General features: G+C 41.8%; 1 protein-coding gene across 1 annotated transcript in view; it reads left to right on the forward strand.

Annotated features, from left to right (window-relative positions):
* LOC308614034 (cytosolic carboxypeptidase 4-like) overlaps positions 1–6,330 on the forward strand; it is a gene marked incomplete at both ends in the record, with an annotated part of 110,209 nt that extends 103,879 nt beyond the window's left edge. The window contains 2 exons of the mRNA XM_081228250.1: positions 5,324–5,381; positions 5,747–6,330. Of these exons, the coding sequence (XP_081084376.1) occupies positions 5,324–5,381; positions 5,747–6,330 (642 nt within the window). The remainder of the gene's footprint in view (positions 1–5,323; positions 5,382–5,746) is intronic.
* Positions 6,331–12,438: the final 6,108 nt, after the last annotated feature.

Consider the following 12,438-nt stretch of genomic DNA (forward strand, 5'->3'; position numbering starts at 1 on the left):
TTATCAAGATTACATGACTTGATACATAGCAAGTGTTAGCCAAGTGCCTACAAGTAGTAAACAATATTAGCCTGACAGTGGGACTCAGCGGTCTGGTGCTCAAAAAGTGGGTAGGATTTGGGGTGCCTTTTGTGAGTTATCAGCACATAAGAGGTAATTGAAGCCATGGGAGTGACTGAGGTCCCCGAGAGGAAAGCATGTAAAGTATAGAATGGAGTTTAGGATGGAGCCCAGGGCTGGGAGGTGGGGGGAGCCCAGATACTCATTCACGGCAGGTGGCAGGTCTGGTCTGTAAAGTGCTGGAGTAAGAGTGGTAGGAAGAGAGAACCAGCAGTGTCCTCAAAGGCGGATAGGGAGGGAAACAGTTTTATTTTATTTTATTTTATTTTATTATTCATTCATTCATTCGTTCATTTTGGGCTGCCTTGGGTCTTTGTTGCTGTACGCAGACTTTCTCTAGTTGCAGCTAGTGGGGGCTTCTCATTGCGGTGGCTTCTCTTGTTGCAGAGTACGGGCTCTAGGCACGCACAGGCTTCAGTAGTTGTGGCTCACAGGCTGTAGAGCGCAGGCTCAGCAGTTGTGGCACACAGGCTTAGTTGCTCCACGGCATGTGGGATCTTCCCGGACCAGGGCTCGAACCCATGTCCCCTGCATTGGCAGGCAGATTCTTAACCACCGCACCACCAGGGAAGTCCGGGAAACAGTTTTAAATGGGGGAAGTCATCCATGCTGGAAAAGATGAAATGAAAGACTTCACTGGATTCAGCAGTGAAGGGTAACCTTGGAAAGAGCAGATGCAGAGTGATGGGCAGAAGCCAGAGAAGAGTGTGTGGGTTGAGAAATAAATAGGAGGCAGGAGAATGGAACAGAGTGCAAGTTCGTTAAAAATCAAAGATGTTATAAAATACAGCCCTATATAATTCAGAACTAGACAGTGTGTTTATGGGATGAAGGATATTGCTAAGCATATAAATTCAGTAATCAGACAAGTCTTTTAATTAACTATCCCTTAGGCTTTCTATCAGAAATAACATTGTTTCTCCTGATAACTATTCTTCTGTCTGTCCATGTGGAAAGTGTGCTATGTAACTGATGGGGTTTCTTTCTTTAAATTGGTCACTAGGAAACCCAGAACAAAACTTACAATGCTTTAGCAAACCATAAAAAATCTTATGTGTTTTGTTTCTAACTTTACTTCCGGATTCTTTTTCCGTCTGTGCTTTTCTTTTTTTCTTAACATCCCCACAGTTGCCTCACCAAACATACATTTTTTTGATCTATATTCTGTGTTTGTTCACTCATGAAATGGAGCTAGCTTTCACACTTTAGTTTTTCATAAATTGGGATAGAACCTGCAATCAATGCATATATTTAATATGATAATGTGTTTGTTTCCTAGGGCTGCCTTAAGAAAGTATCCCAAACTAGGTGACTTAAAAGATGGGAATTTATTGTCTCACGGTTCTGGAGGTTAGAAGTCCAAAATCAAGGTGTTGGCAGGGCCATTCACTCTGATGGCTCTGGGAAGAATCTTTCCTTGTGGCTTCTAGCTTCTGGAGTTTTCTGGAAATCCTTGGCATTTTTCTGGCTGGTAGATATACCACTCCGGTCACATGGCTGTCTTCTCCCTGTGTCTTCAAATGGTCTCCCTCTGTGTGAGTCCAATTTTCCCCTTTTTATAAGCACACCAGTCATTTTGGATTAGGACCCACCATCATGACCTCATTTTGACTACTGCAGTAAAGACCCAATTTCCAAATTAGGTCAGGTTCTGAGGTCCTGAGAATTAGAACTTCTATATATCTTTTTGAGGGGGCACAATTTAACTCATAGCATAGTACTTCCTTTCCTTTCTATTTTTTCCTTGATCTTTTATTGACTATTTTCCTAATGGTCACTTGATAGGGAGAGAATGTTAAATGTCAATGTCATTTTAAAACATTAAAAGGAGTTTAATTGCCCTGACTTTCCCTGGTCACCTATAGCCTGAATCATTAATTAATAATTAACTGGGCTTCCCTGGTGGCACAGTGGTTGAGAGTCTGCCTGCCGATGCAGGGGACACGGGTTCATGCCCCGGTCCGGGAAGATCCCACATGCCGCGGAGCGGCTGGGCCCGTGAGCCATGGCTGCTGAGCCTGCGTGCCCGGAGCCTGTGCTCCCCAACAGGAGAGGCCACAACAGTGAGAGCCCTGCATACCACACACATACACACAAAATAATAATAATAATAATTAACCGTACACATATCAGAAGTTGGAAAGAAATCGAGTGGGTCAAGTACTTGGAGATCATCCAGAAAGGAAGATGTGACAAAATCACCAATTATTCTTGTGGCTCTTCCAGTTTTTAATCTGTCTTAGACAGCTTGGGCTAATATAACAGAATACTATAGACTGGGTGGCTTAAACAAAAGACATATATTTTCTCACAGTCCTCGAGGCTGGGAAGTCCAAGATCAGACCTGGCTTTCAGACAGCTGCCTTCACACTGTGTATTCACACAGCCTTTCCTTTGTGTGTGAATGTACAGAGAGATCTCTTTCTCTCTTCCTCTTCTTATATGGACACTAAGCCCATCATGAAGGGCCCACCCCCATGACCTCATCTAATCTTGATCACCTCCCAAAGGCACCACCTCCAAACACTACCACATTGGGGGTTAAGGCTTCAACATAGGAATTTGGGGGGTGGGGCACAAACATTCATCCCATAACATTATCTTTCCAGTGTCGCTTGCTTTGTGACTTCATTAGATTATCACTGTAAAGCACTAATTATCCCTTGTACCATTTTTACAACGAATATGTATTTTGATTTTTTTTTACAGGCTGAAGAACTAGGCAAGAAATAGAATTGCTTGAAAATTTTAAGCTCTCCACGCTGCATGCTTTATGATGCTAAGTAAAAGTTGCCTTCATTGCTCGCTGCAGAATATAAACAAGTGTCAAGCATCTTAGCAAAGAGGGATCATTTAATTTAATTGCAAATTAAAAAACATAAACCACCTTAAACGTGGAGCAAATGCTGCATCAAATCAAGACAATAATTGCACCAGGGCAATTGAGAGGCGCACGGAGTTTCCGTACCTTGAAAGCTAAAAGAAGCCAGTCACTAGGAGGGTCGGTAAGCTCTGCTTAATGATGGGCGATCACAGTAAATTGCACTAAACTGGCTGAGTTCTTCATTGTCTGTGGCAACACGAAGGGTCTTTGTCCTTGAAAAGCAGTTAATAGTTCTTTTTGTGTCTTGGGTTGGAGAAGTTCTTACAATTTCATAGTGGCGGGTTGGGGGGTTGTGGGGGGAAGGAATGCTCCGGGCCCTTGCAACGCCTTGTGTTGAATGTTGATTCTCTTGGGACCCAGCAACTATTTCTTTACAGACCTGACATATTGTGGCAGCTAAATGATGCCAGTGGAATATGTCTGATTGACAGACCCCAAGTCAGTGGTGCTTTGTTGAGCCATTCAGGTGACACTGGCCCTTTGTTTAGCCCTGGAGTACAGAGCAGGCACTGGCAGACTCCATTCCAAGTTACTTTTGTTTCCTGAAAGTGGTCCTCAGTCTTACTCCAGGGACGACCTGGGATGAAAGATGGGTGAAATGGGTAATCCCCTTTGTCATGGGATTTGAAGGGTATGGAGAAGGTCTTCTGTCCCAAATAGCTCTCCTGTCACAGTCCTGAAATAACTTCCCATAGACACACATTCCTTTGAGTGTCTGAAGTGCCAGTTAAAAGGCAGTCAGTCACCCCTGGGAAGGATGAGCAAATTAAACAATTAACAGCTATTAATACTGCAATGTCAAGCTGATTCAAGAGGAAACATCCTGTGTGCCCCCATGAGGTGTTCATGAAATAATGCCTGATTGTGTGTCTCAATTAATTTAACAAAGTAACCAGTCACCTAGCAAGAACCTGAGGGAATGGGACATTCCACGTGCATGGACTGCAGGGTGTTTGGGTTGTCAGCTCCTTGGCCTTCTTTGCTTCCTGGCCTTTTGTGGGGAGATATGCTGTGTCTCTGGCCTTGCCCTCTCCAGTAGACACGGAGGAGTACGTGCTTGTGGCGGCTGACTGTGCCTCCATGCCCAGAGGCCGTAGCCATTTTCCCTAGGCTCCCCTAGCGCTCTGTGCCCCAGTGTGAGCTGGGTCTGAGGTCCATTTCCCTACCTGTCCCCCATCCCTCTTTCTGCTCTCAGCTCACATGCTGCGCCAACAACTACCTAAGTAGCTTTCAGCATTCTCTCCTGCGAGGGCCAGCCCCTGCTCTTTGCATTCCCAGCTATGGTTAGTGTCTGAAGAGACCCCTACCTGACCCCGACCAGACACGCTTCCCTCCCCCCGACCAGATCGGAACCCTCCCTTCAATTCCTCAGGAGTCTAGGTGGAGTCAAATTGGTCACAAGCCTATTATTTCTAAAGATTTCATTTATTTATTGAATAGGTAATTTGTTAATATAGTACATACATCAAAAGGCACAGAGAATAGGCAGTGAAATGATGTCTTCTGGCCCAGTTGCCCAATTTCTTTTTTTTGAGGCAACCACTATTATTACTTTTTAATTTATCTTCTGGACATATTATATGCATATGTGTGTGTGTGTGTAGGCATACAAATATACATATGTGTGTAACTTTCTTTCTTCTCTGCCGTAAAAGAACACTATTCTGATCTTGCCCCTTTCTTTCTTCCTTCCTTTATTTTTTTCTTTCTTTCCTTCCTTCCTTCCTTCCTTCCTTTCCTTCCTTCCTTCCTTCTTTCTTCATTTCTTACTTTCTTTGTTTCTTTCTTTCTTTCTTCACTTATTTATTTATTTAAAAATAGACTTTACTCCTTAGAGTAGCTTTAGGTTCACAGCAAAATTGGGAGGAAGGTACAGACATTTCCCATATGCCCCCTGTACCCACACGTGCATAGCCTCCCCATGATCAACAGCCCTCACAGGAGGGCACATTTGTTACGACTGATGAACCTACACTGACATGTCATTATCATCCAAAGTCCATAGTTCACATCAGGGGTCACTCGGGGTGTTATGCATTCAGTGGGTCTGGACAAATGTATAATGACACGTATCCATCATTATAGTATCATACAGAGTATTGTCAGTGCCTTAAAAATCCTCTGTGTTCTGCTTATTCATCCCTCCTTCCCTAAACCCTGCTTTTTCACTTAAAATTGTATCTTGGGCCTCATTCCATATCAGCATGCGGTGAGCTGCCTCATTGTTTTTAATGACTACATAGTGTTTCCTTACAAGGAAGTTCCATAAAGTATAGGCTGTTTTCCATCTGTTGCCGTTGGACGCTATCCATCCCTCAGGTATCCCTGGACTCGCTGTCCCTGTTCGGCAAGTGGCGCCCGAACAGGGACCTGAAGGGTAAGTGTAAATAGAGTGAGTTCGGGATAGCTAGGCTTCCACCTAGGGTGCTGCAGACCCCCTTGTAGAGTATAGGCAAGGCAAGTGAAGGGTGGATAATCTAATAAGTTATATAAAAGGTAAGTTAACTATGGGTCATAAGGAATCTAAAGAGAGAAAATTATTTATTGATATTATTAAGCATATGTTATCTGGAAGAGGTATTAAGGTAACTACTAGTGAATTAGCTAACTTTTTAAACTTTATTCAAGAACAATGTCCATGGTTCCCAGAGGAAGGTACAGTTAATTTGGATACATGGGCTAAGGTAGGGGATCAATTAAAAACATATTATTCACTTCATGGTCCTGAAAAAGTTCCTGTAGATACTTCTGCTCTGTGGAATCTCATTAGAGATACCTTAGATCCAGTACAAGAAAGACAGAGAATACCTTATATGGGAACTCCAGATGAAAGTACTCCCTTAATACCTCCAAAACCACCTCCTAAGAAAGTATTGGCAGCTACATTTGAAAAATGTGAAATAGATGATGATGGTGATGAGTTGTCCCCTCAGGATCAAAAAGACCTGGAGGAGGCTGCTGCTGCTTATCATAGAGAGCCAGATCCTTGGGATTTTCCTGTTATTAATTCTGAGAGAAAAACACCGTTGCCAAAAGTTAGTTATCCTGCATTACCAGATTATAAACAAGAGATGCCTTTGAGACCACCTCCACCTCCTGCAACTAACAAAATGATTAAAAATACATTTAATATTAAGCCAAAGATGCATTCCAGAAGAATGCAGGTCTTTGATCCAGAATTTGCTGCTTGTTTCTCTGTAGGTTTTGAAGGAGCCTTTGATGATGGGGTGACATGGGAACCTCTGCCTTATAAGATTCTCAAAGAATTAAAGGCTGCATATGCTGATTATGGACCATTAGCTCCCTATACACTCACTTTTTGCTAGATACTCTTGCTAACAGATGGATGACACCATATGATTGGGTCCAAGTGGCTCGAGTCTGTCTCTCAGGTGGGCAATTAATAATACTATGGAAGATATGGGAGCTTTACAGCCTGGATTGCCCTCTCTTGTTGCTGTTCCAATAAATTATAATTACTATAGATTTACAAGATTGCTTTTTTACTATTCCTTTGGACCCTCAAGATAGAAAAAGATTTGCTTTTAGTGTACCCTCTACTAACTTTAAACAACCTTATCAAAGATATCAATGGAAGGTATTACCTCAGGGAATGAAAAATAGTCCAACCTTATGTCAAAAATTTGTGGATAAGGCTATAACAGAAGTAAGAATTAATAATCTGGAAGTATATATGATACACTATATGGATGATATATTGTTGGCCCATTCAGACAGAGGATATTTACAAGAAGTCTTAGAACATTTAACAGAGGCATTACAAAAAAATGGACTCCAAATAGCTCCGGAAAAGATTCAAACTGAACCACCTATGACTTATTTAGGGAGAATAATACATACACAAACTGTGACACATCAACCATTACAACTTCGGAAAGATAATTGACGAACATTAAATGACTATCAAAAACTATTGGGAGGGGCTTCCCTGGTGGCGCAGTGGTTGAGAGTCCGCCTGCCGATGCAGGGGACACGGGTTCGTGCCTCGGTCCGGGAAGATCCCACATGCCGCGGAGCGGCTGGGCCCGTGAGCCATGGCCGCTGGGCCTGCGTGTCCGGAGCCTGTGCTCCGCAACGGGAGAGGCCACAACAGTGAGAGGCCCGCGTATAGAAAAAAAAAAAATTATCAAGGATGATGACAATTATGTTGTGATGATAATGGTTGTGACAATAAACAAACTGAATAAAGGCTAAAATCTTAAAAAAAAAAAAAAAAAAAAAAAAAACTATTGGGAGGTATTAATTGGATTAGACCTTATTTAAAAATAACTACAGCAGAATTGAAGCCTTTATTTAACATATTACAAGGAAATTCAGATGCAACCTCATCTAGAAATAGGACTCCTGAAGCAGAAAAGGCTTTACAGTCTGTTGAATCTGCTTTAAACAACTGCTTACAAAGAATAGATTACACAAAAGAATGGTGTTTGCTAATCTTGCCTACTCCAGTTACACCTACGGGTATACTTTGGCAGGAAGGACCTTTGGAATGGATCCATTTACCAGCTACTTCAAAGAAAATAGTTCCTATCCTATGTTAACAGCACCTTTAATAGCTAAAGGAAGAAAAAGAAGTAAGGAATTGTTTGGAAAGGATGTAACTCATATAATTATCCCTTATAATAAAGATCAACTACAGATTTTATTACAGAATGGTGAAGACTGGCAAATAGTTCTTATACTGGACAAATTCTGTTTCATTTGCCAGAACATCCGCTATTACAATTTTTTTGCTACACATCCAGTTATATTTCCTAAGTGCTATGTTGATCAGCCAATAGAAGATGCAGCTTTAGTTTTTACAGATGGATCGTCTAATGGAAAAGCTGCTTTACTTATTAATAATGTTCCAAAGGTAATTCAAACTCGGGAAACTTCTGCTCAAAAAGCGGAATTAATTGCAATAATACATGCTTTTGCTGAGCTGCAGAACCAGACTTTCAATTTATATTCAGACTCACAGTATGTGGTTAAGCTATTTCCTCATATAGAAACAGCTGCTGCAGCAGATACAAAACCTCACCATCGGAGAGAGACCAATTCTTTGTCTGCCGCGTCTGTGCCCGAGACCTCGCAAGAGACAAGCCACCTCTACAAGAACTTCAAACCCACCAACTTGGGGTCAGATTAAACGACTTGCTGACGACGCCGAGAAAGTGGTAATAGACCAGGGAGCTACCTTAACACCTGGAAATCTTTTTGTTGCTATGCTTGCTATATTGGCCTGCCAGGTAACTAGGGGAAATGCTTTGGGTAATTCTTATTGGACTTATTTCCCTGATCCACCAATTTTACAAACTGTAGCCTGGGATAATGAGGATATATCAGTATCTACTACTATGCCCAGGTTAATGGGAGGAGCCATAAGCTACTATCCATATAATAAATTTAAAACAAGTAATAATTTTACTTTTCATGGAAAATCATGGTTCCATCCTATATGTTTTATATTTCCATCAATAATTCTGTAGCCTCTCGTAAGGATGGATGTATACCGGTTTTTCTTAAAGGACAGCTTACTGCTTCTCCTTCGAGTCAATCTAATAAGAGACTTCTTTGGTCTTTGATTTATCTAGCACCCGGAGAAGATCCAACTTATAATCAACCTTCCTCTCATTCTTTAAAATTTCCTCCTTGTAATCCTCCTTATGGTATTCGTACAGGAATACAATCATCTATATTACAATCTCCGGAAGACCAATTGGATAGTAACTGGGATGCTGTAGATACCAGTACAGGATTTCCTACATGGAATTATTGTATATATTCTTCAAGAATAGATATTCCCATACAGGATACCACAAAAAAATGTGCATGATTGGAGTAATCCTGATCCATCTAAGGATTATAGATCTTATTTACAACATCAGGCACATTATGATTGGAATAATTCATTTATTCCTGCTTTTATGCGTGTTAATAGATGGCACACTGGAGGATGGGTGCCTCCTATCCTAACTATGGCTCAAGAGAATATGTATTATGCACAGACCCAGCTTTGGAAAGCTGTTGCTGCACCATCGCCAGTTATTCTTCATAGACCTAAAAATATTTAGGGCATTTATTCTTTGCAGGCTTGTGTGTCAGCACCTTATGTATTCTTGGTAGCCCCAAAATATGTGGATCTAAATATTTATCATAATACTTCTGATTCTACTTTTTGGACACATTGCTATGATTGTATTTTGACAAGTTGTATAAATCCCTCTATGAATGTACAAGTTTTAATGATTCTTAAACGACCACCATACATTATGTTGCCTGTAAAATTCTCCTCTGCCTGGTATGATGATGATGGCTTACAAGTTTTGCATGAAACTGAAGTTTTATTACGTTCAAAGAGATTTGTTGCAGCTTTGGTTCTAGGAATATTTACATTTATAGCTGTAATAGCATCATTTTCTCTTTCAATAAGTTCCTTAGCTCAACAAGTACACACAGCTCAACATGTAAATGAGCTTTCAAAAAATGTATCTTTAGCTCTGGCTACTCAGGAAGTTATAGACAGAAAGTTAGAATCAAAGGTGGATGCCTTAGAAGAAGCAATTTTACACATAGGGCAGGAATTAACAGCACTCAAAGTAAGATTAGCTTTGAGGTGTCATAAAAAATATAGATGGATTTGTGTTACTCCTCTAAAAGTGAATGAATCATTATATTCTTGGGAACAAATTCGGACTCATATTATGGGAGTTTGGAACCAAACAGACGTTAGTTTAGACCTTACTAAATTACATCAAGAGATTCATGACATAGGAAATACAAATTTAGATACATCTCCGGCACAGTCCGCTCAGAATTTTTTTGAAAGTATTAAGTCATTTGTGTCACATAAAACCTTATTCTCAATGCTCATTAATGGAGGAATCATTGCAGTAGTTGTACTAATTCTGATATTTTTACTTCCAGTTATCGTTAGAATAATTATTAAAAGCATCAAACAGCTTTCCATGGAGCTACATACTGCGCTTTTAAAAAATAAAAAAGGGGGAGATGTTGGAAGCCCTTCTGGAGCCATTGCACCATGACAAAGTCATGAAGCAACGGAAGGCGAAACTGCAAGGCAGCGCCGTGCCAGGAAGGTGGACTACAGCTCTGATGTTATGTTTTATGATAATAAATTTACATATAGGGGCAATTTTGGGGGGATGTTGCTCCACGTGAAAGAAAAATTCCTCTAGGACTCCCCCTCCTGAAACTACTACAGAATGGGAAGTACCCACTAAAGCCCCGGGGAAATAGGTAAAGAATTAAGAGCCTGGAACTAAGGGGATGTTTTTATGAAAAACACCCTCTAGTATGGAGTTACGGCCATGGGCCGGAGTTCCTGATGACATAGGAAATGTATGGTTCTATTATAAAGGAAGATTAATTATAAAAAAGCAAATGCCTAGAGCAGAATTGGTTGCTAGGATAGGGAGAAAAACAGTCTCAGTTGAAGGAAACAACGAGAAAGAGCATGCAGTGTATATTGTAAATATTTTCGTGGAACCATTGTAAAAGCTTGCCCATGCAAGAAGAGAAATAAGGACAAGTAGCTCCAACTTTTACAATTAAAATAATCATATAACTGCTTGGCTTGGTTACTAAGAAATAACCTGTGATTAATGGGAACTTGGGGAAATATTTTAATAGGACATCTAGAAACTAGGGGATATTTTTAAAAAAATCTTTATATTTTGAGATTTGATTGTGCTAAGATTGTTTGGCCACGTACCTGGTAATGTAATCAGCTATAATATATAAACCTGTGATTGTAAACAATAAAGGAGAGGATGAGAGAGAGAAACATGCAATGCTGATACTTTAAGAAGTGTAATCGATTTATTTCCTTCGCCGACGCTATCCATCCCTCAGGTATCCCTGGACTCGCTGGAGCTGGACTCCGGCATGTTGCTTTGATAAACAATGCTGCCATGAATACCCTTTTCACATAGACCAAATGTTGGGTGAATATCTAGAAATACAATTACTGTCCAAAGAGCATAGGTAATTTAACTTTTTATTTTCTGGCGGTGCGCGGGCCTCTCACTGTTGCGGCCTCTCCCGTTGCGGAGCACAGGCTCCAGACGCACAGGCTCAGCGGCCATGGCTCGGGCCCAGCCGCTCCGCGGCATGTGGGATCTTCCCGGACCGGGGCACGAACCCGCGTCCCCTGCATCGGCAGGCGGGCTCCCAACCACTGCGCCACCAGGGAAGCCCAGGTAGTTTAACTTTTAATTGAAATATTGCCAAATTGCCTCCTGAACCTTATGATTTTTCAATGCTGTGCACACCAAGCCCATCCATTTCCAGACCAGATTGACATGCAGGTCATTTCCCTGCCTCTTCTGTTTTTTGGCTGTGATTGCCTCATGCCTGTGGCTGAATCCATGGCTCAGCAGGCAGACAAGTGATACCTGAATAGGAGGCAAACATTTCCCCAGAGTGGGAAAGAGATGGGTCAGGAGAGGGAGGTGGGAAGGCATGAAGGGAGAGGAGAGAGGGAACTAATGTTCACTGAGCCTCCACAAGAAGCTTCCCCGTGAATCCCATCAGAGCATTACAGCAGCCATGGGAAGTAGGTCACAGGACCGTTTCCTTCTGAGGAAACTGAGGCTCAGAGAGGTTAATCAAGTTAAAGTCAAGTCACTCAGCTAGTGTTATGGGTTGAACTGTATCCCCTCAGAAACATATGCTGAAGCCCTAGGTCTGCTCCCTCACATCCCCCAGTACCTCAGAATGTTATTCAGTTTGGAAATAGGATTGTTGCAGATATAATTAGTTAAGGTGAGTCTATCCTGAAGTAGAGTGGGCCCTAAATCCAATATGATAGCTGTCCTTATTAGAAGAGAGAGATTTGGACACAGACACAGAGGGAAGAAGGCCATGTGAAGACTGAGTCTGAGGCTTGGACTTATGCCACCACAGGTCGAAGAACCCCTGGGCTATCAGGGGCTTGAAGAGGCATAGAAGGCTCCACCCCCTAGAGTTTTAAAGGGAGCCAACACCTTAATATCAGACCTCCAGCCTCCAGAACTGTGAGAGAATCCATTTCTATTGTTTGTGGGACTTTGTTGTGACAGCCCTCGGAAACTAATAGAACTAGTAAGTGGCCAAGCCAGAAATCCAACCTAAACCAATCTGCATTTAAACCCCAAGCTCACTCAAGTCTGTCACTTGGTGATTCCTGCTCACAAAACTTCAGTGGACTTGGAGGTCCAGGCCTTCCTCACAGCTGTGCCCTTCGATCCTCCATGACTCAGAAGTGGGTGAAGGGACTGGAAGCCGAGGTCCCATTCTGGCCATTTGGTGGCCCCTCAATTCATGGTGGGCATATTTCACGCAGGCTCCAGAAGAGTGGGAAGCTACTCTGTTTCAAATTCCTTCTTGGTCAGGACAGGACTCTCAATAAGCAAATCCACCTGCTATGT

The sequence above is a fragment of the Mesoplodon bidens genome (assembly GCF_964165515.1).
Source record: "Mesoplodon bidens genome assembly, chromosome: 3".
NCBI lineage: Eukaryota > Metazoa > Chordata > Mammalia > Artiodactyla > Ziphiidae > Mesoplodon > Mesoplodon bidens.